Genomic DNA, 26,779 nt, shown 5'->3' with positions numbered 1-26,779 from the left:
ATGTCCAGCTGGAAGGTGTCACAGGTACCCCCTGGAGGGCCAGACACCATTTCATGGACTGCCCCATCCCATTAGCTCTCTGCAGTCTAATAGGCTTCTTGAGATTATTGCTCTATATATGGGCTTTTTTGGGAATGCTCAAGATGTCTTCTGCCTTTCCCTGAGAATAGCCAGGGAAAAAAATATCTCCCAGCACAGATTTTTCACCAGTTTGATCTTGAGTCCAACACAGTAACTGAACAGCTTTCAAGCAGGGTGCTTGGTGTCACCTCACAGATACATTGAGGCAATGTGAGTTCCAACACAGACCAGTTGAGGTCCCATGTCCAGTGAGGAAGGCAGCAATCACTGGGAGACCCCAGGTTTGCCAGCAGAGCCCTTGGTTTTCTGCAGCAGAAACCCAGTCTCCCCATTCTGCCCTGCCCTTCCTGGTGTCACACATAGGCACAGGGATTTTTCACAGGCACTGGATTAAATGCATCCTTCAGAAGGTTCTCTTATCTCCTTTCACAAGCTGCAGGAGGTGATGAGCACACCATCACCCCTGCTGAGCTATTCTCATATCCAGTAACCCTCTCTGCTGAGAAGGTGCCTCTGATTTCAAGATGAAAGTTGTTGCTTTTGCTCCATCCTTGTCAGAAAGGTCTGACTGCCTCCTGCCAGCAGACAGACAACTTTTCTGTGTCTATGTGTCTGCACAGAGATGTCAGATCCCCTCACTATCTCCTCTCTGTCATGATAAATATTTTTTCCTCCTTAAATCTTACAGCATAAGTCTTGCAGCCCAACTATGGCTTCTGCTTCCAGCTCCCTTTTGAAATCCTTCTGCTATTTTTATGTCTTTCATGGTGACGGATGTGGCTCAGAAATTAATTCCTCTGCACAAGATGAGAAAATGAGGTGGAGTGTGGTCCTGTGGAGATGGGATATGGATAAAGATGTTCTTTGGGTACAGGCTGTCCTGGCTGAGGTTGGGAAGGTGACTACACCAAACCTGACATCCCATTCAACCTCATTTTCCATGCAACTATTTTGGTGTGGTGAACAACAACACAAAAACATGGAAAGGACCTGTCTGGAAATACATTATGTGCTCTTCCTTCTTTTTTTCCCCTTTCCACTATGGCTCTGGAGGGGCCAGCGGGTCATTTGATGCCTTGCTGGTGCCTTCTCTCTGTCTCTGAGGCGGATGACAGCAGATGACTCACAGGGATGGTGCTTTTTGCCAAGTTTCTTTTGGAGTCACGTAGAGAAGCAAACACCTTTTCTTGAGATGGCAACCTCAGTGCAGATTGTGATCAAGAAGCATCACCACCGTTGGGTCTGTACACGCAGCCTGCTGCCACAAGGATGCCTGCCATCAGATTTACTGGAAAAGTGAGACCTTTCACCTTGCCTGGAGGGAGACATTCCCAAGTATTTCCAAAACACCTTTTCTCATTTCCTAGCTATTCTCTCCTGCTAGACCGCATTGGGGTAAACACCTTTTTATCTCACTGATGTTGAGTGCTACAATCCAGACTCCACCAGAGTATGTGCAGGGATGACTTCTAACTTCAGGAGATTTGGCCAAAGCCTTTACTTTTCTGTCAACATCTCCTATAACCCCCTCTCCCAAAAATTTGCACCATGAGAAGAGCTTACAAGTTTCCGCTGTAAAGAGCTGGAGCTTGATGATAAGGGATGTTTCAGCAGCAATCTTGGGGTTGAAAGCCTGAGTAGACACCACAGCAATGTATAGATGATTTATTATGCTCAGACAGCTGCACTGCTTTTGACTTGGCTTGGTTTGATGTGGGTAAATCCATCAGTATTTTCTGTGATGCATTAAGTAGTTGCAGTAAAACATGAAAATTCAGCTTTTCGGAATTTGGGATTTGTCACAACAAAGTAGTGTTACCTTACTAGCTTTGCCACCACTGGCTTCACATGCTCTGTTGCTGGTAGTGACTGCCTGCTTTTGTTCTAGAAGGATGAAGGATCCCAAAGGAAAAGTTTTGCTCTAGTTTATAGAATTGTTCCCATTTCAGAACAAAGCTCTTACAGTTCTGGAGCATTTAGGGCCATCACCAGGCAGAATTTCACAGATTTCCAGACCTGAAACTTTCTTTGATGTATAAGTTATGGGACTTGGTGAGCCCAGAGCATCGTGCAGGCTTGTGCTGACATAAAATAAGTTAGGAGAAAAACCTTGGTATTTTGTAAAAATGTTGTTGACAAATCATTAGTTTGAGCTTCAAAAGATGCTGGGATGGAAGTGGAAATTTTTTTTTGATGTCTCGGGCAGAAAAAAAGTAAAAAAATATTGGCTTGTCCCACATCTTATATGGCCTGAATCAGAAATGGGCAGAAGTCAGGAGTTTGCAGCTGTGATACAGGAATTTCATTTATCATCAAAAGCAGAAAGAGCTCCTTCATGCTGAGATCAGAACTGGGCTAACTGCACCATTTCCTTGTCCAGCCTTTGTTAGGGTGTTCCAGGGCCTGGGAGCTGTGATTTATTCCATCACTTTACCCCAGCCCTGGCATAGCATGTGGATCATGATGGGGCCAGGTCACAGGGCTTTTTTCTCCTTTGACCTGCACTTGTTCACCATCAGGCTCAGAAGTGTCCTGGTCCCAAGTACAGCAGGGATAGCAGTGATGGTGCTGATAAAGGGAGCAAGCAAGGCAATGTTTGTTGGTAGGGTTGGTATATATTTTTTAAAGATTATTGACATATTTGAGAAAATCAGACAGCTTTCAGTGATGTGAGCTCCTTTTCAGGTCTGGAACAGCAGCACCAGACTTCAAAGTAAGGTGTAGAATGAGCACGCTTTCTCAGAACTTGAGCTGATCAGGCTCAGATCATTTCCAAAATAAAATCTAGTGGGTATTTGTAGGGCTAGGTGTGTTGTTAAACACAGAGAAAATAGTGCTAAGTTAGTCATCTTTGGGGGCAAAGAGAAAGGTCATTATTCTAACCCAAAGTTTTCTATTATTTCTAGAATATATCTATATGCACATACAGAACATGCGCATGAGCATATATATATATGTGATGTACATAAAAATATTTTGTTGTTATGACCTGTAGTTATCAATCTTTTATGCATAACTACCCTATGTAATATTCTGTATTTATAATCCTTAAGAAACTTGCTGATATCTTGATCTACTTTGTACCACACTGCTGGTTGCATTTCTGAACTGGTGGAAAACCAAAACGTCCCCGGTAGCGCTCAGAAGGATTAGCGCTTCATTTAACTTTTATTTAATAACAGCATTGTCCCAGCTGCCAGGGCTGCCCCAGACAACGTGCTGTCTTTCCATCAGCACCAGCAGGGCTGCTCCAGCCAAGCACTTGGCCTGGATGCATCTGGAAGGTGCCAGGGCACACCCTGGCACATCCCCAGTGCTGTGATGGGCACATGCCCCAGATCCCAACGCCCTGACCATCAGCTGTGAGGGTGGGGATGGCCTGGCACTGTCAATCTGTGGCTGCCCCGTTCCTTGAAGTGTTCCAGGCCAGTTTGGAGGGGGCTTGGAGCAACCTGGTCTAGTGGAAAGGTGCATCTCCATGTTGTACCCATGGCTGACAAGGAAGGAGATGGAATGGAGAAGCAAGGCTGGAAAGAGGACATGTATTCCTTCCACACAAGGAAGTTCAGGACAGTGGTTCCATCACTGGGGATGGGAGCAAGTATGAGCCAGGGGCACAGGCAGGGAGCAGAGCAACTGCCCAGAGAAGGTGACTGCGGGAGGGGAGGGGAGAGGGCTACAATTGGTAACAGATGCCCTCAGAAGCTAATGACCTGACAAATGCTGCACTCATAAAACAAATTCTTTAAAAAGGAAGCAAATGGAAATATAAGCTAGTGAAAGAATTTGCAGCAGCTGCCCTGAAACCATTTCTCACTTCATAAACAGGTCTGCATTGAAAAAACAGCCCCTTTCTTCTTGTTCTCCTTTGTGGTCCCCTCCTGTGCCCACCGGCTCTTTCAGGGCTGTGGCCTGCAGGTTTCCACCATGCCTTTGGCTCGGTGGACTTGTCCAGAGTCAACAGCACATTGCGTTCCCTTAACGTCTGCGTCGGCACCGAGCTGGGCTTTTTTGGGGTTTGTTGATTTTTTGTTTTTTGTGTGCATGTCTTTTGTGGTATTTCTAGCTCTGTGCATCCTTGGCTGGAAATGTTGAGTAAAGGCTGGAGGCAGAGGCCTCTGCCTCACTGGGAGAAAGGCAGTGCCTGAAAACAGCAGCAGCAGCCCTGTGCCAGGCAGGGAGCAGAGGAGAGAGAGGCATTCAGGTACAGCTGCCTCCCTTCTCTCCCCAGTTACTGCCTGGAGTGCAGCACCTCTGTCCCTGGCTGAGATCAGTGCTGCACCTTTATCACTTGGTGACAGATAAAGCCAGACTGGTGGGTAACCAGGGCGTGGGAGCTGTTGTACTGCCCTATGTCTTTTTCCTAATTCCATCCCAGGTAATTAATCAATGGGCGGCATTTCACTGATGGAGATCACAACCCCTTGACCCACACTGGTTCTCATTATGGAATTGTGATGCTTAAATAGTCAGTACTTAATGACTGCTCCTCAGTGGGAAGCTGCTGAAGTGAGGAGGCATGGGTGATGCATTTCAGACTTTCCTGGCACCTTCTGTAACTTGCATTGGTGCTGAGGGGAAGGTTATTCCTCCTTTGAGCTACATCTCACCTTTGTGGCCACAGCTGAGGCTGTAGAGCTGGACAGGTGCAGGTATGTGTTGATCCCAAAGAGGCCTGGCATCAGCATGCACAGGTTTGGGGTGCTGTGCTGGCCTGTGGGAAGAGCAGAGGTGCTGAAAACCATCAGAGCAGAGGGGGGCGAGGGTGACAGGAGTGGGGCTGGGGAGCCAGTTGTACATCCAGCTTCTCCCTTCCACCACAGGCTGTGGTGTAGCTGTATGGATGTGAAGGGGGACTGCGCAGGATCTGAAGAACATCTCAGGGATTATCCCCTAATATTTGCAGAGGTTTCCTCTTAGCTTTCCTTGCAGATGGAGAATCATCTGTGGATTCTCCAGTGTTCTGTACAGAGTTTGACACACCTGATTCTAAAGGTATACAAAGGTATTCCTTCTGCCTCCCCTCTCCTGGTCACCTCCCTGCTTTTGTTCTCTTGACCTACCTGCAGTGAGCCCCCCTTTGGTGCCAGGCTGTGTGCACACTCTGGAAATATAAGCTAGTGAAAGAATTTGCAGTGCTGTCCTGAAACCTGTGTGCAGGGGGCACGAATTTCGGAATATTGTTGAGCTGTGCCTCCTTTCATCAGCTTGAAAGAACATGGTGGTGGTTGGTGGGAAGGTGTGGGCTGGGCTTGGGATGAAGTCTCTGGCATCATTGTCAGGGGACTTCAAATCTGGGAGAAGCTGTGAGGGATGGATGAGCATCTCTAGGCATCTGTGACCTGCTGAGCATTCACTCCACACAAGTGCCACCTGGAGAGAGCCCTGCCTTGCTGCAGTAGCCCTGGGACCCCAGCTGATCCCTTGTGTGTTCTCCTCCACAGCTGTGCCCACGGTGCCTGTGAGGGATCAGGAATCTGCACGCAGCCACTGCTCGCTCACGCTGCCAGCCTCAACTGCAGCTCGGATGGCCCAGGGCACATGGCGTGTGCTGTCTCCTGTGAAAAGGGATTTGTCCTCCACTCCAGTGGTGGGAAGAGGCTGGGCTCCACGCAGGTGAGTGGCCTCAGGATGGCCCATGGGACTAAGACTTAGATAAAAAAGATTTAACCGCCCTGAGGTGGTTGGAGAGAGCACAGAACACTTCGTTCCTCCAGCCCCAACCCTTTTGCTGCTTTCCCAACACATCCCAGCTCAATGAAGCTCCAGTGCTGGACCCCTGTGCTCATGGCTGGTGTTTCTGCTCTGGAGATCCCTCTCTTTCCCTTGCTGCAGTGCTGGTTCTCCCAGTCCAGTGTTGTCTGCAGAGCACAGCTCTGCCAGGCTGAAAGGTGCTGCAGAGCATCCCCATGTCAAGGGGATGCACTCCAGCAGAAGGAGAGGTGGATATTTCTGCTCTCCAGATGGGCATTGCTTGGAGGGTTAAACATCCCTGGGATGTTTTCTCTCTTAAAGCTGAAGTTAGTGGCTCAGGAAAAAATGAAGTCATTGCAGAGCAACTATATTTAGAGGCAGCTGAGAGCATGGAGAGCTTTTCTTCCTTTGTGTTGTGTTGCAATAATGGCACAGGGGTCACCGTGAAAGAGTTTGTCCCACTTTCCAGAGGGTTGGGAGTTACCTCATAAAAGCCAGGAGGCAGCACAGCTCTTAGCTGTTGACTGAGGAGACCTGGGATGATGTGTCCTTGGGAGCTGCACTGCCTTGGTCCAGGCAGTCACCTTGGCAGGGGGGAGGACACAGTGTCCTGTCCTTGGGCTGTTTCTGGAGGGGGAAACAGGAGTCTCTGGGGCTGAGCTGGTCTTACATGCCAGACTGAGCCAGAATGTGAACTTGCTTGGGGCAGACAGACAGAAGTGAGTTGGGCTGTGTCAGGATGGTGACATTTCCTCTCCTTGGAGATCTGCCTCTGACAACTGGCAGGCAGGTTCCCCGTGCTGCAGTGTTGGCCAGAGGAGAGGTGAGCACTGGGAAGTGCAGCAGGGCAGCTGGAGATGCACTGCTCATCACCGGGACTTGTTAATTGCATGGCCACTGGGCCTGCCCAGGGAAAACAAAATGTTCCCATTCTCCGAAATTAAACCACACAAAATGAATCTGCCTCGGGTGACAGCTTTCCTGTGTCTGGCAGTGAGATGGGAAACTTGTGAACAGAGTTCTACCAAGTGGCTGTCACAGCAGAGGGCAGCTTGCAAGGGCCTTGCCCTGAGCTCTCCAGTGGTATTACAATGGTGTCTGGCTTGTGTGACAGTGTTCACAGGGGTCCCAGGATGAGGGAAGAGATGAGAATGTTGACTCCATGTTTCAGAAGGCTTCATTTATTATTTTATGATATATATTATATTAAAACTATACTAAAAGAATAGAAGAAAGGATTTCATCAGAAGGCTAGCTAAGAATAGAAAAGGCTTGTGGCTGACCAAGACAGTCTGGACAGCTGGAGTGTGATTGGCCATTAATTAGAAACAACCACATGAGACCAATCACAGATCCACCTGTTGCATTCCACAGCAGCAGATAATCATTGTTTACATTTTGTTCCTGAGGCCTCTCAGCTTCTCAGGAGAAAAAATCTCAAGGAGAGGATTTTTCAGAAAATATCACAGCTACAGGCTTGTAACCCTATTTAGGAAAATGCACACAGCCCTTCTCCTGAGCATCCTCTCCAGCTAGTACAGCTAGACTAGGATCCTGCTGCACATTTGGGAGTGCCAGGCTGAAATTTAGTGATGTGCTTCAGAGCCACCACATCCAGGTTCAACCAAAACCTGCTGGTTGAGATGATAGGTCACATGTTCAGCTGCACCAGCAGTGTGACTGTACCAGCCAGGAAGGGACATCAGGAGCATTGGTGTGCAGCCCCTGGCTGAGGACTGCTGCACTGGGATTTGCAGTTTGGGAATGGAAATCATAGAACAATTGGGGTTGGAAGGGACCTTTAACAAATCACTTAGTCCAACCCCCCTGTTGTGGCTAGGAGCACCTTCCACTAAACCAGGTTGCTCACAGCAAGCCATCATCCACCCCTCAATTTTGATGAAGTCTGTAGCACGTGTTGACCATATTTAGTGGTGGGATCATGGTGGTTTTTGATCTTGGGCAGTTCTGAGTAAGAAGGGCTGTGCAATTAGGATTTGTAAATGAGGTTAAATGATTTCATTGGGGTCTGTGGGCTGAGGCATGAGGGAATTGGTACATTTAAGGAAAAACAATCAACAGAAGAGTTCTCTGACAACAGTTAAAGTAAGACTTGATCTTTTAAGGGAGGAAATTGCAGCACATCCAGCTGGAAATAGCTTAGCTCAAGAGGTTTCAGTGAATCTTGAGGGGACTTCCCTTTTCTCCCTAATGGGGGCTGGTACCACCCAGACGATGTAGCATGCACAGTGCCTGGATTGTTACCCCAAGGCACATTTCCTGCTCTCACAGCCCACACATCTCCCTGTGAACTGGTCAGGGCTTCGTGATTCGCTGTCCAGAGTGGGGAGAAAGGGGGAGGAAAAATATTGGAGTGCTCTCCTCATCCTGAGCCCTGGTTGGACCTTTCTGCTGTGGTGGCACAGCCGTAGATCAGAGCTCTCCTCAGTATTCTGATGGAGCTTTGCTTTTTCTGCAGCAGGAGGTGATGCTGACGTGCAGCTGGGGACGGTGGGACAGATCTGTGACTTGTGACCCTGTTGACTGCCGTGTCCCTGACCAGTCCCTTGTGTACTATGCCGAGTTCTCCTGCCCTCTGGGGACCACCTACCTGCAGAGATGCTCCTTCTCCTGCATCCCCCCAGCCAAGCTTCAAGGTATGCTCTGGAGTGTCAACACTTTTAACCGCCCTTTGTGATGCCACATTTCCATGCCTGTCCCAAGCAGTTCAAATAGAATTTGGAATTTCTCACTTGTCCTGGATTTGCCAGCTAGATGAGATCTTGAGATACTTCCCAAAATGATGGGTATCCCTCCCCCTGGAACAGAGACATCCTAGTGTGAGGATAATTCCCCCTGACTCCCATCCCCTGGCAGGCAGCCCTGATCCATCCAGCTCAGGGTGTAGTGATGTCCTCTCCTGATAACTGGTCCAGCCTCCAGTATTACAGTGATGGAGACAAGAAACATGCAGGCAGACACAGAGGGCTTGAGAGAGCCAGCAGTGGCTCTGTGCCTGGTGGCTGTGGGGAAGCCTGTGGTTCAGGGGGCTGGGGCTGTATGAAGCCATAGAGACTGATGCCCACAGCTGTAGAGCAGTCTGGGAGATGTTCACCACCCAGACACACCATGGCCTGGCTTTCATTCTGACGACTCCATCAGTAGCCACAGGAATTTTTTGAGCCAAGTCAGAGAAAGAGAGCTACTGTTCTGTCTACGCAGGGGCTGAGCTGGATGGGATTTCAGGGGAATTGCCTTGACAGCTTCAAGCATTGGGACTTTGTGAGTTTCCACCAGTGCCTTTGCTCTGAAAAAATCACATACAACAAATCATTTTAATGGGTGCCCTACTTTATGGAGACATTTATAGCTGAAATGTATGAGAATTGTTTACTTATTGTAAAAGAAAAAACCTTAAATCTAAGGATCAAAAACTGCAGAGAATTAAGGTCCCATTTCATGACAGGGAGGATGGTGGCAGATCCCCAGAGCAGGCTGATCAATGGGTAAGCATGCAAATGTCAACAACACAAATTCTGCATGAACTGATGCCCATTGCCTTGGGTTGGTCAGCTGAGGCAGAGCTTTAATCTGATGTTGCACTCACAGCTGCCTCTTGGTCCTGCTGCAGTCCCTGGGAGTTTGCCATGGGCTCCCTCTGTGGGAAGGGGTCCCCTCCATGGGCCCCTGGGTGAGTTCCAGCATGATGGCTGGAGGTGCTCAGCCAAGGCTGCCAAGCCATGGGGGGAAACTCTTGGAGTCCAGTGACACAACTGAGCCACTGAGGCAGGGACATGCTCTGTGCTTGCTCCCCTCAAAGACTTGCATCCTTACAAGCAAGCTGTCAATGGTGACAAATGCTGAGAGTAGGCAAGGAAAGGATGATGTGGCTGTGTGGCTCTTGAGGATGGGAGATGACCCCTGGCAGCCTTGACCCATCAGGAGCACAGGCACTGGGTAGAGATGTGATCTTGTCTCTGGCCCAAAAGTGTTTCTGTAAAAAGAAAGGGATGTTTGAAGGAACTGTAGAGCAGCCTGGCTGCACCACAAACATGCTGATCCAAACCTCTCACTAGGAATAGTCCCATTCACTCCAATCCAGTGTTTTTCTTGCTCATCAGTTCCCAATGAACTATCCATCATTCAATCCATCATCCATACCATGTAGGTAACGTAGTCCTGGGCACTTCCTGCAGGCATCCAGAGCTGTGCATTTAGCTGTGTCTGCCAGGGAAAACAAAGAGCTGGGCTGTAATACTCAACCCAAACTTCTAATGATGGGTGCTTTGAATTCCCAGTCACACCAGTGAAGCCTCTCACATCTGTCCTTGTGGCATTTTTCATCCTCCTAACTCTCAGGTTGCCCAGAGAGGTGATGGATTCCCCATCCCTGGAAACATTGAAAGGCAGGCTGGGCAGGGCTCTGAGCTACCTGACCTGGTGTAAGATGTCCCTGTCCTTGGCAGAGGGAGGTTGGACTAGATGTGCTCTAAAGATCCTTTCCAGCCCAAACCATTCCATGGTTCTGTGATCTTACACTGCATCTGTAGTAGGGTATGACAGCTTGATCAGCATAGCTGAGGACAAGCTGCAAAATGAAGGTGGGCTGAACTAAACATGACAGAGCTGTCCTACACTAAGACCCAGCTGTCCTGAGACACCACAAAAGAGGGCAATTTAAGGGAAACATTTGGGGAGATTTGCAGGACAAAGATCTTTTCTCCAGCCTCTAGAAGTTGACCCTACCATACTTTTGTTTGCATTCAAGTATTTTCTGCTACAGCCTGACCAAGCAGACAATGGAGTCCATGGTCTTTGTGTTTGCTGCCCCTTTTGGTATCAGTGTGCACCCTAACAAGAGAACTTCTGCTGGTCGCTCTGAGCTCCCCTCAGCAGCTCTCCATTCCTGCCTGAAACATAACCCCACACACCCTCTGCTTCTCTTTTGGGGTCAGGAACAAACCAGTGGCTCACGTGCCTGGAGGATGGTCTCTGGTCCCTGCCCGAAGCCTTCTGCAAGCTGGAGTGCGAGGCGCCGCCCGCCGTGGCCAACGCCAGGCTCCTGGTGCCGCGGTGCCTGCAGGGCAGCCACGACGTGGGCTCCGTCTGCCGCTACAAGTGCAAGCCCGGCTACCACGTGGCCGACAACGCAGCAGACAAGCCTAAGAAGTAAGTCTGTGGCAGGTCTGTTATCACCATTCCTTTCCTCCTCCCGGTGTGTGCAAGGAGCAGAGGTGACAGGACAATGGCAGTCTCGAAGACCTGGCTTGATAGGTGATAGAAGGCAGAGCAGCTTGCTCTGATCTCCTTTAGGAAGAGGCAAAGAAGCCTTCTTTCTTTCTTGAAATACAAGAGGCATTCCCTGGTTGAGGTGAACCTGCTGGGAGCAAGGTGCTGTTGCACACATGAGTGTGTTAAGTACTTTAACATGAAACAAGCAGATCTTCCTGTGCACCTCAATGTATTTGTCACTCTGTGGAAGTTAAGCACCAAATTAAGTGTTTGTGGAATCCCAGGTAATTAGACATTTACAAGATGCTGGCAGATTCCTGGAGCTTCTGTTTTTCCTAAAAGCGATAAAACATGGAACAGAGGCACTGCAAGAATGAATGGCTGCCTTCTGTCAGGGTTAGCATCTCACCCGCTGTGCCTCTTGGCTAAATTTAATATCTCTAGCAGTGGCATTTCAATGGGAGAAGATTTTTCCTGATGCTTCGGGGAAAAATTCCTGGTGGTTCACTAGCCCTGCTCTCAGCCAATATCACGACGCTGGGGGCAAAAAGCAGAGTTTTGTCTGTGACTCCTCCAGCCAAAGTCCCCATTGGGTTTGGTCACTAAAGATTCCCTGGCACAGGATGGGTCCTCCCCAGAGTCTCAATTCTAGCCCAGATCAGGTAATTATGTGTTAATTGTTTAATGCCCCCTTCCAGTTTTAATTGGATGCAGACTTCATCTCTTCTTTGCTCTGGGGTAGAGTTGTTGTGCAGTGGGAAGCAGTTGCCAAATTTCTTGCCTAGTAATGAAGGAAGTGGTTTCTGTAAACAGCTTTTCACAGTGTTAGGAGCATTTCTAGGGCCAAAGGGAACCGAGCAAATTATTATTATGGCAGCAATCACATGGACTGCTTTGCAAGCTCTAGAGCAGCTTTTGTGCCTGTGGCGCTTCAGGCACTGGGCATTCAAACAGATCCACTCAGCTTGCAGAGTGAGGCCCCCTCTGTCCTGCTGCAGCAACTGCTGGTGAAAATGATGACCCCTGGGAGATCTTGAGGCTCCTCTGATGTGTGAGTAACTTCCATATGGGTCTGAGCAGCCTGTGAGAGAAGTCAAGGAAAATCGTGTGAAGCAGTTTACGTTTTCATAGCAATGCATGTTGACATCGTGTTTTCCCCTTTGCAATTGTCACTGCTGCTATTTCATCAGACATCTCTGATGGTGGAATAAAAAACCACATTAACAAAACCAGAAAAAGTATTGCTTTCCTATCATGCAGATTAACTCCTATGTGAGTGGCCCAGCCCAAGCAAAAACCTTTCCTTGGGCTAGTAAATGTTATTGTACCATCTCATCAGGAGCTCTTGGTTAATCTCAGCATGAGTACAAACCCCTTGGTGTGGTGTACCAGCTCTTAGCCCTTAGGTCAGTTCCTGGACTGCTGGAAATCCTTCTGGTATCTCAGCCCTGGCAAGGAGAGGGTGGGAGCTGCCAGAGTCAGAGGCTGATCTCTTTGATCGTGCCAGTTTTGGAGAAAGGGAGGTGCTGGGGAATTCTGGAAGCAACCAGCTCTGATAAGGTGCAGGTTCCTGATGTGCTGGTGTGAAAGTGGGGTCTGGGCTGGTGATTTGGACATCAGGTTTTTAGGGTCTTCTGCTGTGTCTCTGGGTTCAGAAAACTGAGTTCTTTATCTGTTGTCTCCCTGTTGTCCACCAACCCAGCAAGCACAAGCCTTGCTAAAGGATTTAGTGTCATGCAAGTGTGGAGGTTCATAAAGAAGCAAAACTCTGTGTGTGCTACATATTGGACAAAAATCAAACATCTGTGGCTGACACTGAAGGTTCCTCATGCCCACTAAGTAGCTCACCCTTGGAAATACAGTCAGGCTTCCTTTGAATTATTCTTCTAGCTCTAGATTTGCTCCTTGTGTGGAGTTGCCCACCTTATGCAGGCCTGAACTTCTTTGGGATCCAGCTGTCTCCATGCCAGTGAAGATAATCTTGGACACAGATGTTCATGCAATTGCCTCACTTCTATTTTTTATTTGAATTTTACTGCAGGAGCAGTAAGGACGCTTAGAAAGGGCTGAGGACATAGTTGAAATTCATTTCCCACAGTTTAAGTTAAAGAGAAAGGGGATGAAGAAATCAGTTGTCCCAGAGATGGTTTTGTCTGTTAAACTAGGTGAGGAAAGACCCTTGGGAAATCACTGCTTGTCAACAAGGGATCCTTGAGGAAGTACTGGTAGTGTAATCAAGGTCCTGCCAGAAAGTTGCTGCCTTCCTGCTGGCAGGTTCATCTGACTGACAATGCTGACATGAAGGGTAAAGCTTCTTTGCCTCTTCCTAAAGGAGATCTGTTATCAGCCTGGAGAGGCTCCCAGCTGCCAGGCTACTTCACTTCTATTTCCAGTGTAAGGTAACAAGGGGAACTTAACAATGCATTTGTGCTTTGTGATGGGAGCTTTCTGGATTTAGGCAGAACCTGTGCCATGGCAGTACCAGCCCAACACCTGGATCACACAAAGATATGAGCTGTCAAGGAGAAATGTTCAGCATCACCCAGAGCTGTAGCATTGAAAAGTGCTGGCCTGAAAGCCAGGGTTCAGATACTCTGGGGAAAAGAGCATCACCTCCACAGTGCTCCTTGCTGTTGCTTCCAGCATGAAGTGCCATCTGAAGCAATCTCTGACAGCAATAGACAAGATCAGGTTGGATGGAGCTTGGAGAAACTTGGTCTAGTAGAAGGTGTCCCTGTCCATGGCAGGAGGGTTGGGACAAAGTGATCTTTAAGGTCTCTTCCAACCCAAAACAATTCCATGATTGTGTGATTGTGCTCCTTTAGAGGAGCACTCTGATGTTGAGAGGATGCTCTCAATTTGGGGATCTAAAAGGGCAGACCCTTCAGGGGACTTGTTTCACTTGCCAGTTGTGGGATGATTCCTTGGAGACAAGAGATTTGGGGACCTCAAAGCTGCTTTTGTGAGGGCTTGAGCTCCTTCTGCTAGCTTGAAGGAATGAAGCAAAGAAACACTTTGGTATTTTCAGGCAGATTTGAGAGTCTCAGCCTGCATTTAGACCAGAGATCAAGGGAGCCCAGCACAGTCCCCAGTCAGCTTCCACGGAGATGTCAGCCCCTCTTCCTTCTCTCCCTGTTCAAAAACAGCAGAGACCATGGAAGAGGGAGAGGAGGTGGGAGAATGTGGAGGAGAAAATGGGGACTGGAAGGAGTTAGCAGACTGGGGACTGGAAACAAAACAAAGTTCACAGTGGAACAAGCAGGAGAGCCTAATCCAGGAGTACCAGGCAGTCATGTGGTGGGCACAGAGGCACTCCTTGCCTCTGCCTGTATCTGACCTCTTCCAGATAAAGGGCAAATACAGCTCTGGGAGCCAAGGAGCCAGGCAAAGAAAACACAGGCTGTCGACCAGGTTCCTGCCACTTCCACCTTTAAGATTTTTGAGCATTTACAGCCCAGGTTGTCCAGGCTGTTTGGAGGGAGCACAGCAGCGGAGGGTCCTACACACTGCTGCAGCTTTCTTTGAATTTACTGACAAATTTGTCTCCTTCCTTCCTATTCTTTTTGAATCCATCAGTCTCCTGCCATGGGAGATGAGGCTTTAGGCTCATTTGTCACCATTCCTGCACAGCAAACCCACTCTCCCCAAGCTGGCTGCCTCAGAAGATGGCTGGATCCCTGTATGTTCAGCTCCTAGAGCTGGGCATGTGCTTGTGCCTTCACCTCAGATACAGCCCTTGCTGGCCTCAAACACCTCCCTTGCCTCCTCTGTCCATTAGGCTTGCCTGGTTGGAGGGCTGACTCTGATTTTCCTGGCTTCCTTGTTAATCCTCAAGAAGTGCCACTGACCCAGATCAGAAGAAGTTGCAGGGTGAGAGGGGATCCAGAAATTTCCAGCTCCTGTGAAGTTGTGTGCATTTATGTATATAATTTTTTTTTTAAGCCTTTCCTTTCCCTTCAGTTCATGCTTCCACATGAACTGCTTGTTTCATATATGTGGGAGTGGTCCACACCCCACCCTCTACCCTGGGGTCAGCCTGGGCTAACTGTGTTTGAAGTCCCTGGGTTGAGCATCCACAGCAAGGTGGTCTGGGGGGGTGTGCAGGTTTGGGAGGAGCTGTGAGAGGCCATACATGGCCTGGCTGTGACACCACATCAAAATGAGGAGCCCTGTGAGGAGGATGGGGCTGCAAACCACTGCCTGCACCTGAGCAAACTGCAGCTGCCACAGCGTGTGTTCCCTGGGCCTGACCCATCTCCCTGGGCACAGGGCCCCTGCCGTGACCTGGAGAGCAACAGGGAGGTGCTGTGGTGAGTGAAAAGTCACGTGGACCGTGCTCCTGGTCTTTAAAGGAGTTTGCTCAGTGCCTGACAGATTGCTGTTGCAGTGACTTCACACCAGCAGTTTGTTTCTATCTCCATAACCCCCAGTGCTTTGCCCCTTCCAAGTCCTGCAGCTGGATCACACCCTGTGAGCCAGGAGGTTCAAAAAAGGGAAAATGCTGCTTGTGCAGCTGGACATCCAACATGGATTAGTACCTCTTGGCATGTGCCTTTGCTTACCTTTAAACTGGGGCAGGGCAGACCATTCAGTCAGATTTGGGAGAAGGCAAAGTCTGATGGGGACATCTTTGCAAGGCAGTGACTGTCATCCGCATGGAAAGGGAAGGCAAACAAGGAAGTTAAATGAGGAATGGAATGAAACCACAGATGCTTACAATGGAATCCAGAGTTCCTCCACCTCACCAGTTTTCTGAAATACTTCATAGCTGCAGTTCCCTTAGTTAATTCAAGGCTGCTGCTGTAGGAGTGATGTTGCAGCAGTCCTCACTGCTCGGGTGCTCACACCACAGCCATCCTCACTTCCCAGGTGGGCTGCAGGGAAGATTTGTGCAGAGCTCTGTGCCAGTGGACTTGCTGCATCCCATTCCCTACCCTGCCTGCCTCTGTGTTACCTGCATTCACCTGGGGAGGAACCCACTGTCCCTTTATACAGTCACAAAAACCAGATCTCTGATTTTTGAAGGGAGAAGGGGACTCTCCAAGAGCTACAAATATTTTAAAATATCAGAATGCTGCAAAAACCTCTAAAATGTCTCATCGAGGAGTTCCCAGCAGAAATCTGAGAGGGAGCCACCCCTGGTCTGGCAGCAGGGTGCAGATGGGGTCCGCTTGCTTCTCCAGCCTGTGTGACCCTGTACCATGTGTGGAGGCACAGCTGGGTGGCCCCACTCAATGTCATGACCCTGCTCCAGGTGTTAAGGGGCACATGGGTGGCCCCACACTCTGTCTGCTGCCTCTCAGAACAAGGGGCATTTTAGTGCCTTCCCCCAGGGGCTCCTCTAACCCCTGGCGGCCCCCTCCACATACCTGTGGCAGGCCATAAACTCCCTAACGTGGTGCCTGGAGCCCTGCCTGCTGGCACCCATGCAGGGAGAGGGCAGGGGCAGGCACTGGAGTGGGCTGTCTAGTAAAGGAGGACAGGAGTGGGGGGAAAGCCTCCTTAAGGATGGAGCAATCAGCTTTGGCTCAGGTAAAGCCCATCAGGGCAGTGACATGTCCTCTGCTGAGAGAGCAGTCCTGATGCCTCAGCAGTTTTGATGCCTCTGTGTAAGATGTGGTGTCTCTGTCACTGCCAGGGACAGTGAAAAGTGGGTAGGCTCTGCTCCTGGACTTTTTCTTTCTTTTCTTGGCAAAAAGCTCGTGTCTGGGCTGTTTTAGCAGCATAGGGTGGTACTGGTCTGCTGCAGCCCCTTGGCCAGAGCAGGATTGACAGATCTGGCTGGAGTACAAAGAGGAGCCTCAGGAGCAGCTGGGCACAGGCCAGAGGATTTGCTGGTGGAGGCAAACTCCATCCAGCAAAGTATGCAGCTACTGGCTGGGGGACAAAGCAGAGCAGGACCTGCAGGGACTGTGGGAGGAAGGGTTTAGGGGCACCACAAGAGGTGGGGAGCAGTGGGGTGGCAAGTGCAAGGGAAATGCATCCAGTGCTCCTAGATCAGTGCAATCCCACCAGGGAGGAGAAGAAAAGGTCCTGGTTAAGCATGGGGTGTCCCTTTGGGAGATATTCCCATGGTGAGGGATTATATAGTAAGGGAATGTCTTACACAGGGTGGGCATGATGGTGCTCCATGAGATGTCTTCAGTCTGCTGCTGGCATCTGTGGGATGCCTGGCGCAGCCAAGGTGCAGCGTTTGGGGTTCTGCAGGCCAGCCTGGTGTCTGTGTTTCCCCAGGAAGTTCCTGAAGGTGCAGTGCCTGGAGAGTGGGCAGTGGGAAGAGGGGCAGTGCGTGCCCGTGGTCTGCCAGCCCCCGCCCCCCGTCTTCGAGGGCATGTACAACTGCACGCAGGGCTTCGAGCTGGACAGCCAGTGTGTGCTCAGCTGTGAGCAGCAGGGACAGCAGGTGAGTCTGGGGGAGGCACACACTGACCACACCTCGTGTTTCAGCAGCTACAAACGGCAGGGCTCCCTGTGCCCTGCTGTGCCAAGGGGCCCTGCAGCAGTTTGACCCATCCCCAAGGCCAAATACCCTTTTATCACCAAAGAGCAGTTCCTCTACAAGCCCAAAGGTTGGTCTTGCAGTCCCTCTACAAGCCCAAAGGCTGTTCTTGCTGGGCCCCATACATGGCACAAGGTGCGCCACTGCCTGGGGATGCTCACCTGTGTGACAGTGTTCATAGGGGTCTCAGGTTGAGGGAGGAGATGAGGATTTGACTCCATGTTTCAGAAGGCTGATTTATTATTTTATGATATATATTACATTAAAACTATACTAAAAGAATAGAAGAAAGGATTTCATCAGAAGGCCAGCTAAGAATAGAATAGGAAAGAGTGATAACAGAGGCAGCTGTCTTGGACTCTGTCTGAGCCAGCTGACTGTGATTGGCCATTAATTAGAAACAACCCCATGAGACCAATCACAGATCCACCTGTTGCATTCCACAGCAGCAGATAACCATTGTTTGCATTTTGTTCCTGAGGCCTCTCAGCTTCTCAGGAGGAAAAATCCTAAGGAAAGGATTTTTCATAAAACATGTCTGTGACACTCCTGCTCCCTGGAAAGCAGTGGTCCTAAGCAAGCTGGCTTATCTTGCGTGAAAAGGGTCAGAAAGCATAAGTAGGGGGTTTCCAGTAAGTTTTGGGAGCTGCTGTGGAAGCATTCACTTGGGATGATGGGCAAGCTTGCTGCAGCATTGTGCTCACTAAGTGCTTCCCTGGGCATGGAGGCTGCTGCCTGCCTGCTCTTCCACCCAGGTATCTTTGCTTGGAAAGGGGCTTGTCAAGAGAAGGGTGGCTGATTCCCTCTGGTGGGATCCAGCAGCAGCTGGGAAACAATTGCATTCCTGGTCAGTGCACATAGGCTGGGCCAGATGGCTGCAGCCCAGCTGCCCTGTGGAGCTTTTCTCTGGTGGGAGGGCTGTCCTTGCACAGTGCTCCCCAGAGATGGGCAGTGGGCAGGCAGGGTGGGTAACACCAGCTGCTCTCCCTCTGCTTTGCAGGTTCCCATCGTCTGCACTAAGGAGGGCTTGTGGACAGAGGAGTTCAAACTGTGTGAGAGCTTGCAGGGCACCTGCCCACCACCCCCAGAGCTGAACTTCGTGGAGTACAAGTGTGAGCAGGGGCATGGCATAGGTGAGGGCAGATGAAAACCAAACTTTGTGTTGACTCAGTCATCCCAGAGAGCTGATAGTCACAATAGACTATAGATGGACTCTTCCTGTACCAATCCCCAATTAACAGAAAAAATCCTGTTTTCTCTTCCATGATCTTTATAAACACAGAGCCAGGAAGGTTTTACCCTTGTGCTCACCCTGCACTCCTGGGCAAGACCCAAATCTGAAGCTGTCTCCAGCATTAAGCATCTCTCTTTTCAGAAGCAGCAGGGATTGTCTTTAGGGCAAACCCAGCTTTTTGCACATTTTCCTGATCTGGAGCCCTCCATCTTTCCTGAGGTCTCTCCACTTGCTACCACTGCTGCTGTTTGCAGGGTCAATGTGACAAGTCCAAGATAAAAGCCATAAAAGCTGCGGTGACAACTGAGTGTAACAGGGCACTTTCACCAGAGGAGGGACCGCATCATCCATTTCTGTCTGCAGGAACTGGATGTTTTGTGCTTTCAGGAGAACCTGCAACACTCAGCCATGGTTCGTGCATCTGGTCTAGCATCCCACTGGGCAGGCTGCTTGAGCTCAGCCCATATTGCTCTGAAGGAAACACACCAGTCATCCCAGTCTGGTCTAACCAGGCTGAGGACAGCCTAATGTCAGGGACTGCTGAGGTTTAGGATTAGGACTGGGATCCCACTTGTTTTTCTAAGGTGGTTTCTGCATTTTTTTTTTTTTTATTCCTGGGTCATGGGAAGGCGGTGGGGCTTCTCTGTGGTGGAAAAATTAGAGACAGTTCTTAACAGGTCAGCAAACGTCATGTAACATCTAGGCCAGACTTATTTCCATGCTGGGTCCCATGTCCTGCCATCAAGGTTGGAATTTTTCTCTTAGGTTGTGTTCAGTTTTCCTTTCATCTGTGAGAAGAGAATTGGGCACAACTCCTGTAGACTCTAGCGTAATTCAGGATTTGGGGAGGGAATTGCTATCCCAAGCTGGGAGATAAAGCATCCTCTTTACATCTCTCTACCATCAGTGTGGCCTCCTACAGGACATTGATGCCTGGCTCCAGGTAAGGTCCTCAAGGCTCTCCCTCCTCCCACAGGTGCTGTGTGCATTCCTTCCTGTATCATTCCTCCCAGTGACCCCGTCATACTGCCCAAAAATGTCACTGCTGAGACAATGGATCACCGGCTGCAGCCCACCAGAGTCCAGGTAAAAAGGGGGAGAATTCTTCTAGCAGGGGCATTGCTGGCAGCACAGAGAGGGAACCTCCCTCCCTCTCCATCTGGTGTTTTAACCCAAAATCTCTGCCTCAGGTGAAGAAGGGTAAGGCTTGTAAAGACAAGCAGTGGATGCTCTCGTATTCCAAAGTTCAGCACAGTTATCAGCTCCCAAGCCAGCTTTCCAGGAATTGCATGATACCACAATATATGAAATTTTAATGCAAGAATCCCACTGATTTTTCAGGATGTGCTATGTGCCTAGACCTGTTAAGCTACTGTTTATTGTCAGCCAGTGTGCTGGGAGAGCAGAAGCTGCCTCTGGCACAGTGTAAGCCTGGGTCCCCACTTACCTGGCAGCAGAGATGCAATCCTAGGCAGGCATTTCCCTGCCAAGGAGGAGGCAGGGCACTGTCAGCTGAAAGGTGTCTGCAGCTGCCAGGACCTGCTGGCCGGCTGGGTGCCTCTGCTGCTGGAACAGGGGAGCCTTTCCCTCTCCACTTCTTACTCATTTTGTAGGCAAAGCAGCTCAAATAGCTCAAATACTTTGGATCCTCGTGGCACGACTTTACCAAAAAGCAGCTCTGCCAGGGTAATATTTCTTAAAATAAAAACGAGATGTATAAGGAAGGAGGTGGAACAAAGAAAAGCAAACAATCCTCCCAGGAGCCAGTGCTCCCATCCAAATGCTTTCCCCTCCTCCTGGGAAGCCGCAGGAGGCCCAGCATCATGCCTGTGGATACTCCTGTGCACTGCCTTGAATCAGACCCGCGGCTGCCGGGGGGGCGAGGATGCCTGGGGCATGTGGGATGGTGAAGCACGAGCCTTGGAAGGAGTCCTTGCCTTTGAGGGATCGCATGGCTTGGCCCGTTGAGGCAGTGGTGTTCAGCTTCCCTTTCACCACCCCTGCAGGCTTTCGTGCAAGGGAGGCATTTTGCAGAGAGGAGACACTATTTTAAGAAGGAGCTCTGTCCTTTGCCAGGAGCTCTCTCCCCAGACCATCTTGTTTTCCTCTCTGTCCTGGCTTCTGTCTCCGCTCCCCACTTGGCTCCCCCAAGCCTCCAGCAGTTTGCTGTTCCCAGGAGCTGCCATGCTCCATCAGATGGAGAGGATGGGGCAAACAACACGGGGAACTGCACAGGCCACTCAGAGAAGGCACAGTCCTGTTCTGCTTTCAGCTCTGATTCATTGCATGCCACAGCTGAGCAGGTTTGTCTCTCTGCCCTTATTTCCCAGTCTGGAATATGAGTATACTAATATGAGTATGCTAAAATGGCATCTGAGTTGCACAACAGCCACATACAAAGCAGCTCCATGGGGTTGGGATGTACGCATCCTCTTGGCTGAGCAGGATCTGGTGGGCTCTGGAATTCCCCAGTCTTTGCCCCATTAGGCTGGCTCTCTCTGGGGCTGGCTGAGGAGGGCCAGGACCTCATCCTGCTCCAGCCTCGTCACAGTCTGGACCAAGGATGCTGCAGAAAAGAAGGACCTGGAGCTGGTTTGTGTGGGCAGAGCTGCCCCATTCCCCACCTGGGAATGCTGGAGCCAGTCTTCCTGCCCCTGAACATTTCAAACAAGGCTGGGAGCAAACACACCTACCCCTCTGTGCAATTCCCGTGCTGTGAAGGGCATCCTAGGACACTTTCACAGGCCAGATGCTGTTTTATGGGGCCTCAGATTTCAAAGCCTGCCTGAGCTTTACAAGGAGGAAATTGCATGTGTGGTGGGGCTTTTCTTCCCCCTGTGTAATCATCAGTGTTCCCCACAAACCCCAGCTAAATGAGCAGTGTGGTGCGTTCCAGGGCTGGGAAACTGAGCCCTTCACATCTCGCTCTTGTGTCCATCTGGCTGCAGCAGCTGAGTTTGTAAATACCAGTGAGAAGCTCAGAGTGACCGTCAGCCTGGTGTGTCTACTTCAAGTCAGGTCTGGAGAGATGAGTCCTCCCTCCCAGGATGCAGTTTTCAGAGCCTGAGCAGGGATCAGTGAGCCAGTTGTGGGCACTGAGTGATAACCAGCTGGTGAATTCAGCATCACACAGGGATATGATGGTAGATTCCAGCCTCTTGTGGCTGCTTACCCCCCGCTGGTCAAGTCAGACATAATGGTGGCACTGCCAGCCAAACCCCCTTCTCAGGTAGTCTCTGTCCTTTCCCTTTGTCCTCTTCCAGTTTTGTATCAATATAGAAACATAGGATCACTAAGGCTGGAAAAAACTTCCAGGATCAGCAAGTCCAACCAATATATACATCTTAATACGCACACACAGATACACACGCACACACACACACGAGGTGTGTGTATATCTGGCCTCTGCCTTGAACAATGTGCCCCTGGTCTGTGGGTTCCTGGGTGCAGCTACCCTGGGTTTGCTGGTCCTGGGGGTGTCGCTGCTGTTCTGCCCCACAGTGAATAATGCAGTGCTGCAGGAGATTCTCTAGCTCCAGAACACACTGCTGGCTGTTCCCCTGCCTCATCCACCTCAGCTAACTGCTGCCTTCTCCTCCTCTCCAGAACATCGTGTGCACGGGCAGGCTGCGGTGGTACCCGGACCCCTCTGTCATTCACTGCATCCAGTCGTGTGAGGTAAGCCCTCCTTGTCCCCAGCTCAAGCTGCCTGCTCCTTGCAGGAGAGCTCCTGCCAGTGAAGACCTGCTCCAGCACAAACCACACAGCTTTGACCTTATGTTTGCTCCGAGCCTCTGAGCTGGGCTTGCTGGATGAGCAGAGATAGCAGAGGAAGCATCCTTGGGTAGTGTCCCCACAGCCAGAATGGTGTGCTGGGGAGCAAGAGCTGCACAATAACCCATTTCCTTCCTTGCCTGCTTCTTTTTGGCCAGCCTGGGCAGAATATTCTAGCAAAAGGATTTCACTGGCAAGGGGTATCCCCCAAAAGCCTGAGCTGACTCCAAGCTGGAATGTTTCCCTAACCAGAACCGCAGTTCTAGAGTAACATGGGTCCAGAAAAGCCCTGTGTGACTCACCTGTCCAAATCAAACAATCAGGATTTCCAGCCTTGTGTACGCAAAACAAACTTCTTCTGAAGAATCTGCAGACAAAGAATTCCTTGCAGAAATTGGTTAGCCACTCATTTAGCTTTGAATAATGACCAGGCAGGAGAAAATCATAGGCAGCCTGGAGTCAGTTCACAAAGGAAATTAAAAATAGGCAGTCTTTGTCAAGCACTAGTTGTTATTATGATTGAGGATAAAAGGAAAAAGGGGGGAAATTTTGGAATGTTGTATGCTGAAAATTTGGGATTTTTACCAAAAAGGAAAATGTAAATGGAGTTTGCACACCAAAAATAGCTTTGGGGTTTGCTGATTGTATTTTTTTCTTGTGCTCATTTCAATGCAATGATTGCTTTTCCTCGCTGGTTCTGCTGAGCTCAGCTCTTTGTGGACTGCAGTGTGGGGGAAAGGGCAATGTTGCAGGGGGCACGTCCCCAGGAAGGAAACCTCATGGTCTACAGAAGGTGCAGCAATTATTTCCCAAATTTGATGCCTGTGTTTGCCTGTCTACTGCAAGACAGGCAGAAAGAGTAGGGGAATGAGGTGCTGTGTGCCTGAGAGGTGTTTGGTGATTGAGTACCAGAAGTTAGTGATCCTCTGACATTTTGGGAGCTCTGTGTCTTCTAAACCACATCTTTTAGCACAAATCTGGGGTAATGTGTTTGAAATGGGATGGCTTAAGTGGAAGAGCAGACCAGATGGTCGAGTGATTGTCTCTGTGGTGGTTCTGCTAGCAAGGGAGAATTTCTTGTGCTCTCTGGGACTAGGTCCTTTCAAAAAAAGAAGCCAATGGAGTGTGAGGTGTTTCTTCTTCCCTTCCTGTGCAGCTCAGGTAACATGAAGCTGACACAATTGTGAGGCCCCTCCCTTAGGCTCAGGTACACCAGACTGACCCTAGTGTTTCCTCCTCTGTGGTTCCTGTGCTTCACCTTGGGTCTGTGTTCAGTGAGAGATCCCATAGGGAATGATGAAAAGTGCCAGTTTATTTGTCTGTGTGTGTGAGAGACAGACACACTGAGTTCCTGAAGTCCCAGTGTAAGTCACTGTGCTCTCATCAACCACTCAAACATGCTCACAGCCAACATGAGCTCCTTCTGTTCCTATCTGCTTGTCGCCCTCCTTTACTCTTAGAAAGCAGCCCCAGGCAGGACTCTTGGCACACAGGAGGTTAACCAAGCCAAAATCTTGCAGTGTCCCACCAGAAGATGGAGAGATTCCATGTTCTTCACCTTTGCAGACTTTTAAATGCTTTTCTGCTTTCAATTACTGTTTCATCAGGAATGACGAAGCAGTCAGTACATGTTCTTCCATCCCAGGTCCACCAAAGCCCTCCATAAAGCTTCCTTGTTGCTGGAAATGTCTCTTTTGATGGGACACAGGACTATATCTGCTGTTTCTGCAGTTGCATCAGTCTGGCAGTTCAGATATCCTGAGGTCAGCAAGTACACCCAGATCTTTCTCTTCCTCCTTTGTTTCCAACTGATGAGCACCAAGCTAACAGCAGATGTTTTGCTATCAGTACAAGAGCTTGCCCTTCAATTTTATAGAAGAGAATGTCATCTTGTTTCTCTCTCTAGTCCTTCAGGTCATCTAACTATTTGTTAGATGTCCTGATCCTCCTCTGTGGAACAGTGCCTTCTTCCTTGTTAGCACTTGCATCAGGGCAGGCCTATTCTTAAGGTCACAGTCACTCACTGTAGCACTAATGAAGATTCATCCTCAGATAGTGTCATTCACCCTTAAGCTCTCCTTTTTGATACAGCTCCCAGCCTCCTCCTCATCCCTGTTGTCCTTCTCACTTCTCATACATGTCTTGATTGATTCTTTTCCATGTGTTTCCTCCTAGGGGGCTGCAAGCTGCTAAGGTTGGACCAATAATCCATATTTTCCCAGATAACTTTTTTGCCCCACATGAGTTTCATAATAGTCATTGTCTTGCTGTAAAGAGTAGCTCTTACTGAAAGTGCCTCAAAGTATTGCTCTGGGAGCTGCTGCAGGGAGATGTCACCTATCTCCCCATTTGACCACAGAACACTTTGAATGTTGTTTCTACCTCATCTGTGCTGACTTCCATCCTCATTCCTCTCTGCCCTCCTCCTTGTGAAGAAAAACTCTGCAGTTCTCTTTCAGAGGCTGTTTCACTTCCCCCAGTCCCTTGTGGATATGGAGGCATCCCACAGCAGGAGCAGGGTAGAGAAAGAATATAACCTGTACTCTGTCCTCACTGCATGGCAGCCCTCCTCACACACATGATTCAGCTTCACTTGCCACAGGTCATATTAGTCCCAGCTTCCCTCTCATTTCATAGGAGCCCCTCAGTGGAGACTCCTCCTTTAAGAGCCCAGACTCTGCCATCCTTGGGCAGTGAAATGCTGTTCCAGTGGGCTGTCCATGTCACCTCAGGTCTGAGTCACCCCTTGGAGATTCCATTGTCTCTCCATTGACTGCCAAGTGTGTGTTGGATCAGGAATTTTTCTCTTCTGGATGCCATGGTGAGGGGAGCAACCCTACATAACAGAAATCCAGGCCACCTGGCAGCTCCTCCTGTCTCTCTCTGGTGGAGTCACTTCAGGCCGGGGCATGGCAGCAGTAGCCAAGGCCCAACCTTCCCAGCTCCATCTGGAGCTCTGCCTCATATTGGAAACGCCAGGTCACCATGCAATGGCATTAGAGGGGCTCTCACTCCCTCCCTGCCTAAAGAGGGACCGCATCTTTATCCTCTGCTGGCGGTGGATCAGCCTGCCTGCTCATCCCTGTGCTGCTCTCCCACCTCCCTTCTCTTTCCGTTAATCTGGTCATCCATCTGCCTCCCTCTCTCTTGCTGTGCCTTGCCAAGTTCCCCAGTGCTGGAGCAGTGAGGCACGTACGTCAGGAAAGGAGGGAGGGAGGGATGCAAACCCTTCCAGGAGCCCGTCAGGAATTCGAGTTAGCGCCGAGCGCACTTTGCCTTTCGAGGGCCAGCGGAACATCTCGTCCCCTGCCATCAGTAGAAAAACAGACGGCGGCACCAAGGGAGGGGGCTTGGGGCTGTCAGGAGAGGTGAGTAGAGGAGGAGAGAAACCCCTCCTTCCCACCATGGGTTGGGAGGAGGCGGGTTTGGTCCTGGTGGTGTGTTTGACTGCTGTGAGGGAGGTGTTTGCAGCGTCTGGATCACGTTCTCCTAAGCCATCCCAAGGTGATCACCCCTAATGCATCATCCTCCTGTGCTCAAAAGCAAGTGAGACTGTTGACTTCAGAGGAAGAGACAGCATGTACAGAGATCCAGGTTGCTCCCTTGGACTGTTCCTGCCATGGTCCAAAGCAGTCTGTGCATGAGCATAGCTGCTATAGGGCACCTCCTAGTCTGTGCCATGCCCTACACCTGCACCCCTCTGTCCCCACCACAGTACTTCACACTGTAGATGTGGTTTAGGTGCAACAGTTCACTTGTTTCATCATCATTGTGTTTACCCAATGTTATTCACAGGGCAGGGTAACCACCACTGTCCTGCTCAAATGCACTCAGGGAAAGCTGGGCTGCTCTTGCAGTGACCAGAGTGAACTTGGGCAGCCAACACATTGTGCAACATGCTGGCCTCCTTCTCACCTCCAGCTTCGTGTCATTATGTGCAGGTAGCAAAGGGTTAATTGGAATGGACTTGGACTTGAGGTCTCTGCCTCATGCTCTGGATGAAGACGGGCAGAGAACAGCACACTGTTGTGAGCATGAGCTGCTGGGAATTTCTCAGGTCTGCCCTGCATGAGGACAAGGTCTCACTGCCCTCTCGTGTTGCTGGTCATGTTATCACAATTGTAAAACATGAATCTGTTCTGTTTTGTGGTTTTCCTGAGGTATTACAATGGAAATGATGAAATAGGGACTGAAGTGTGTTTGTGGTTGCAAGTTGTGCCTGAGTCTCTTGATCCAACAGGTAGTGAAGGACCCTGAAGGATCCT

General features: G+C 49.8%; 1 protein-coding gene across 1 annotated transcript in view; it reads left to right on the top strand.

The window, feature by feature from the left end:
• PAPPA2 (pappalysin 2) overlaps nucleotides 1–26,779 on the top strand; it is an 87,857-nt gene that overhangs the window by 49,926 nt on the left and 11,152 nt on the right. Inside the window, exons 14-20 of the mRNA XM_054286254.1 lie at nucleotides 5,526–5,697; nucleotides 8,255–8,432; nucleotides 10,731–10,944; nucleotides 17,242–17,410; nucleotides 18,507–18,639; nucleotides 19,717–19,826; nucleotides 22,347–22,418. Coding sequence (XP_054142229.1) covers nucleotides 5,526–5,697; nucleotides 8,255–8,432; nucleotides 10,731–10,944; nucleotides 17,242–17,410; nucleotides 18,507–18,639; nucleotides 19,717–19,826; nucleotides 22,347–22,418 — 1,048 coding nt within the window. The remainder of the gene's footprint in view (nucleotides 1–5,525; nucleotides 5,698–8,254; nucleotides 8,433–10,730; nucleotides 10,945–17,241; nucleotides 17,411–18,506; nucleotides 18,640–19,716; nucleotides 19,827–22,346; nucleotides 22,419–26,779) is intronic.

This window comes from Melozone crissalis, unplaced genomic scaffold, assembly GCF_028551555.1.
Source record: "Melozone crissalis strain CALT ecotype California unplaced genomic scaffold, PUWL_Pcris_2 ptg000045l_1, whole genome shotgun sequence".
Lineage (NCBI taxonomy): Eukaryota > Metazoa > Chordata > Aves > Passeriformes > Passerellidae > Melozone > Melozone crissalis.
This window is presented reverse-complemented; position numbering and strand designations above follow the sequence as displayed.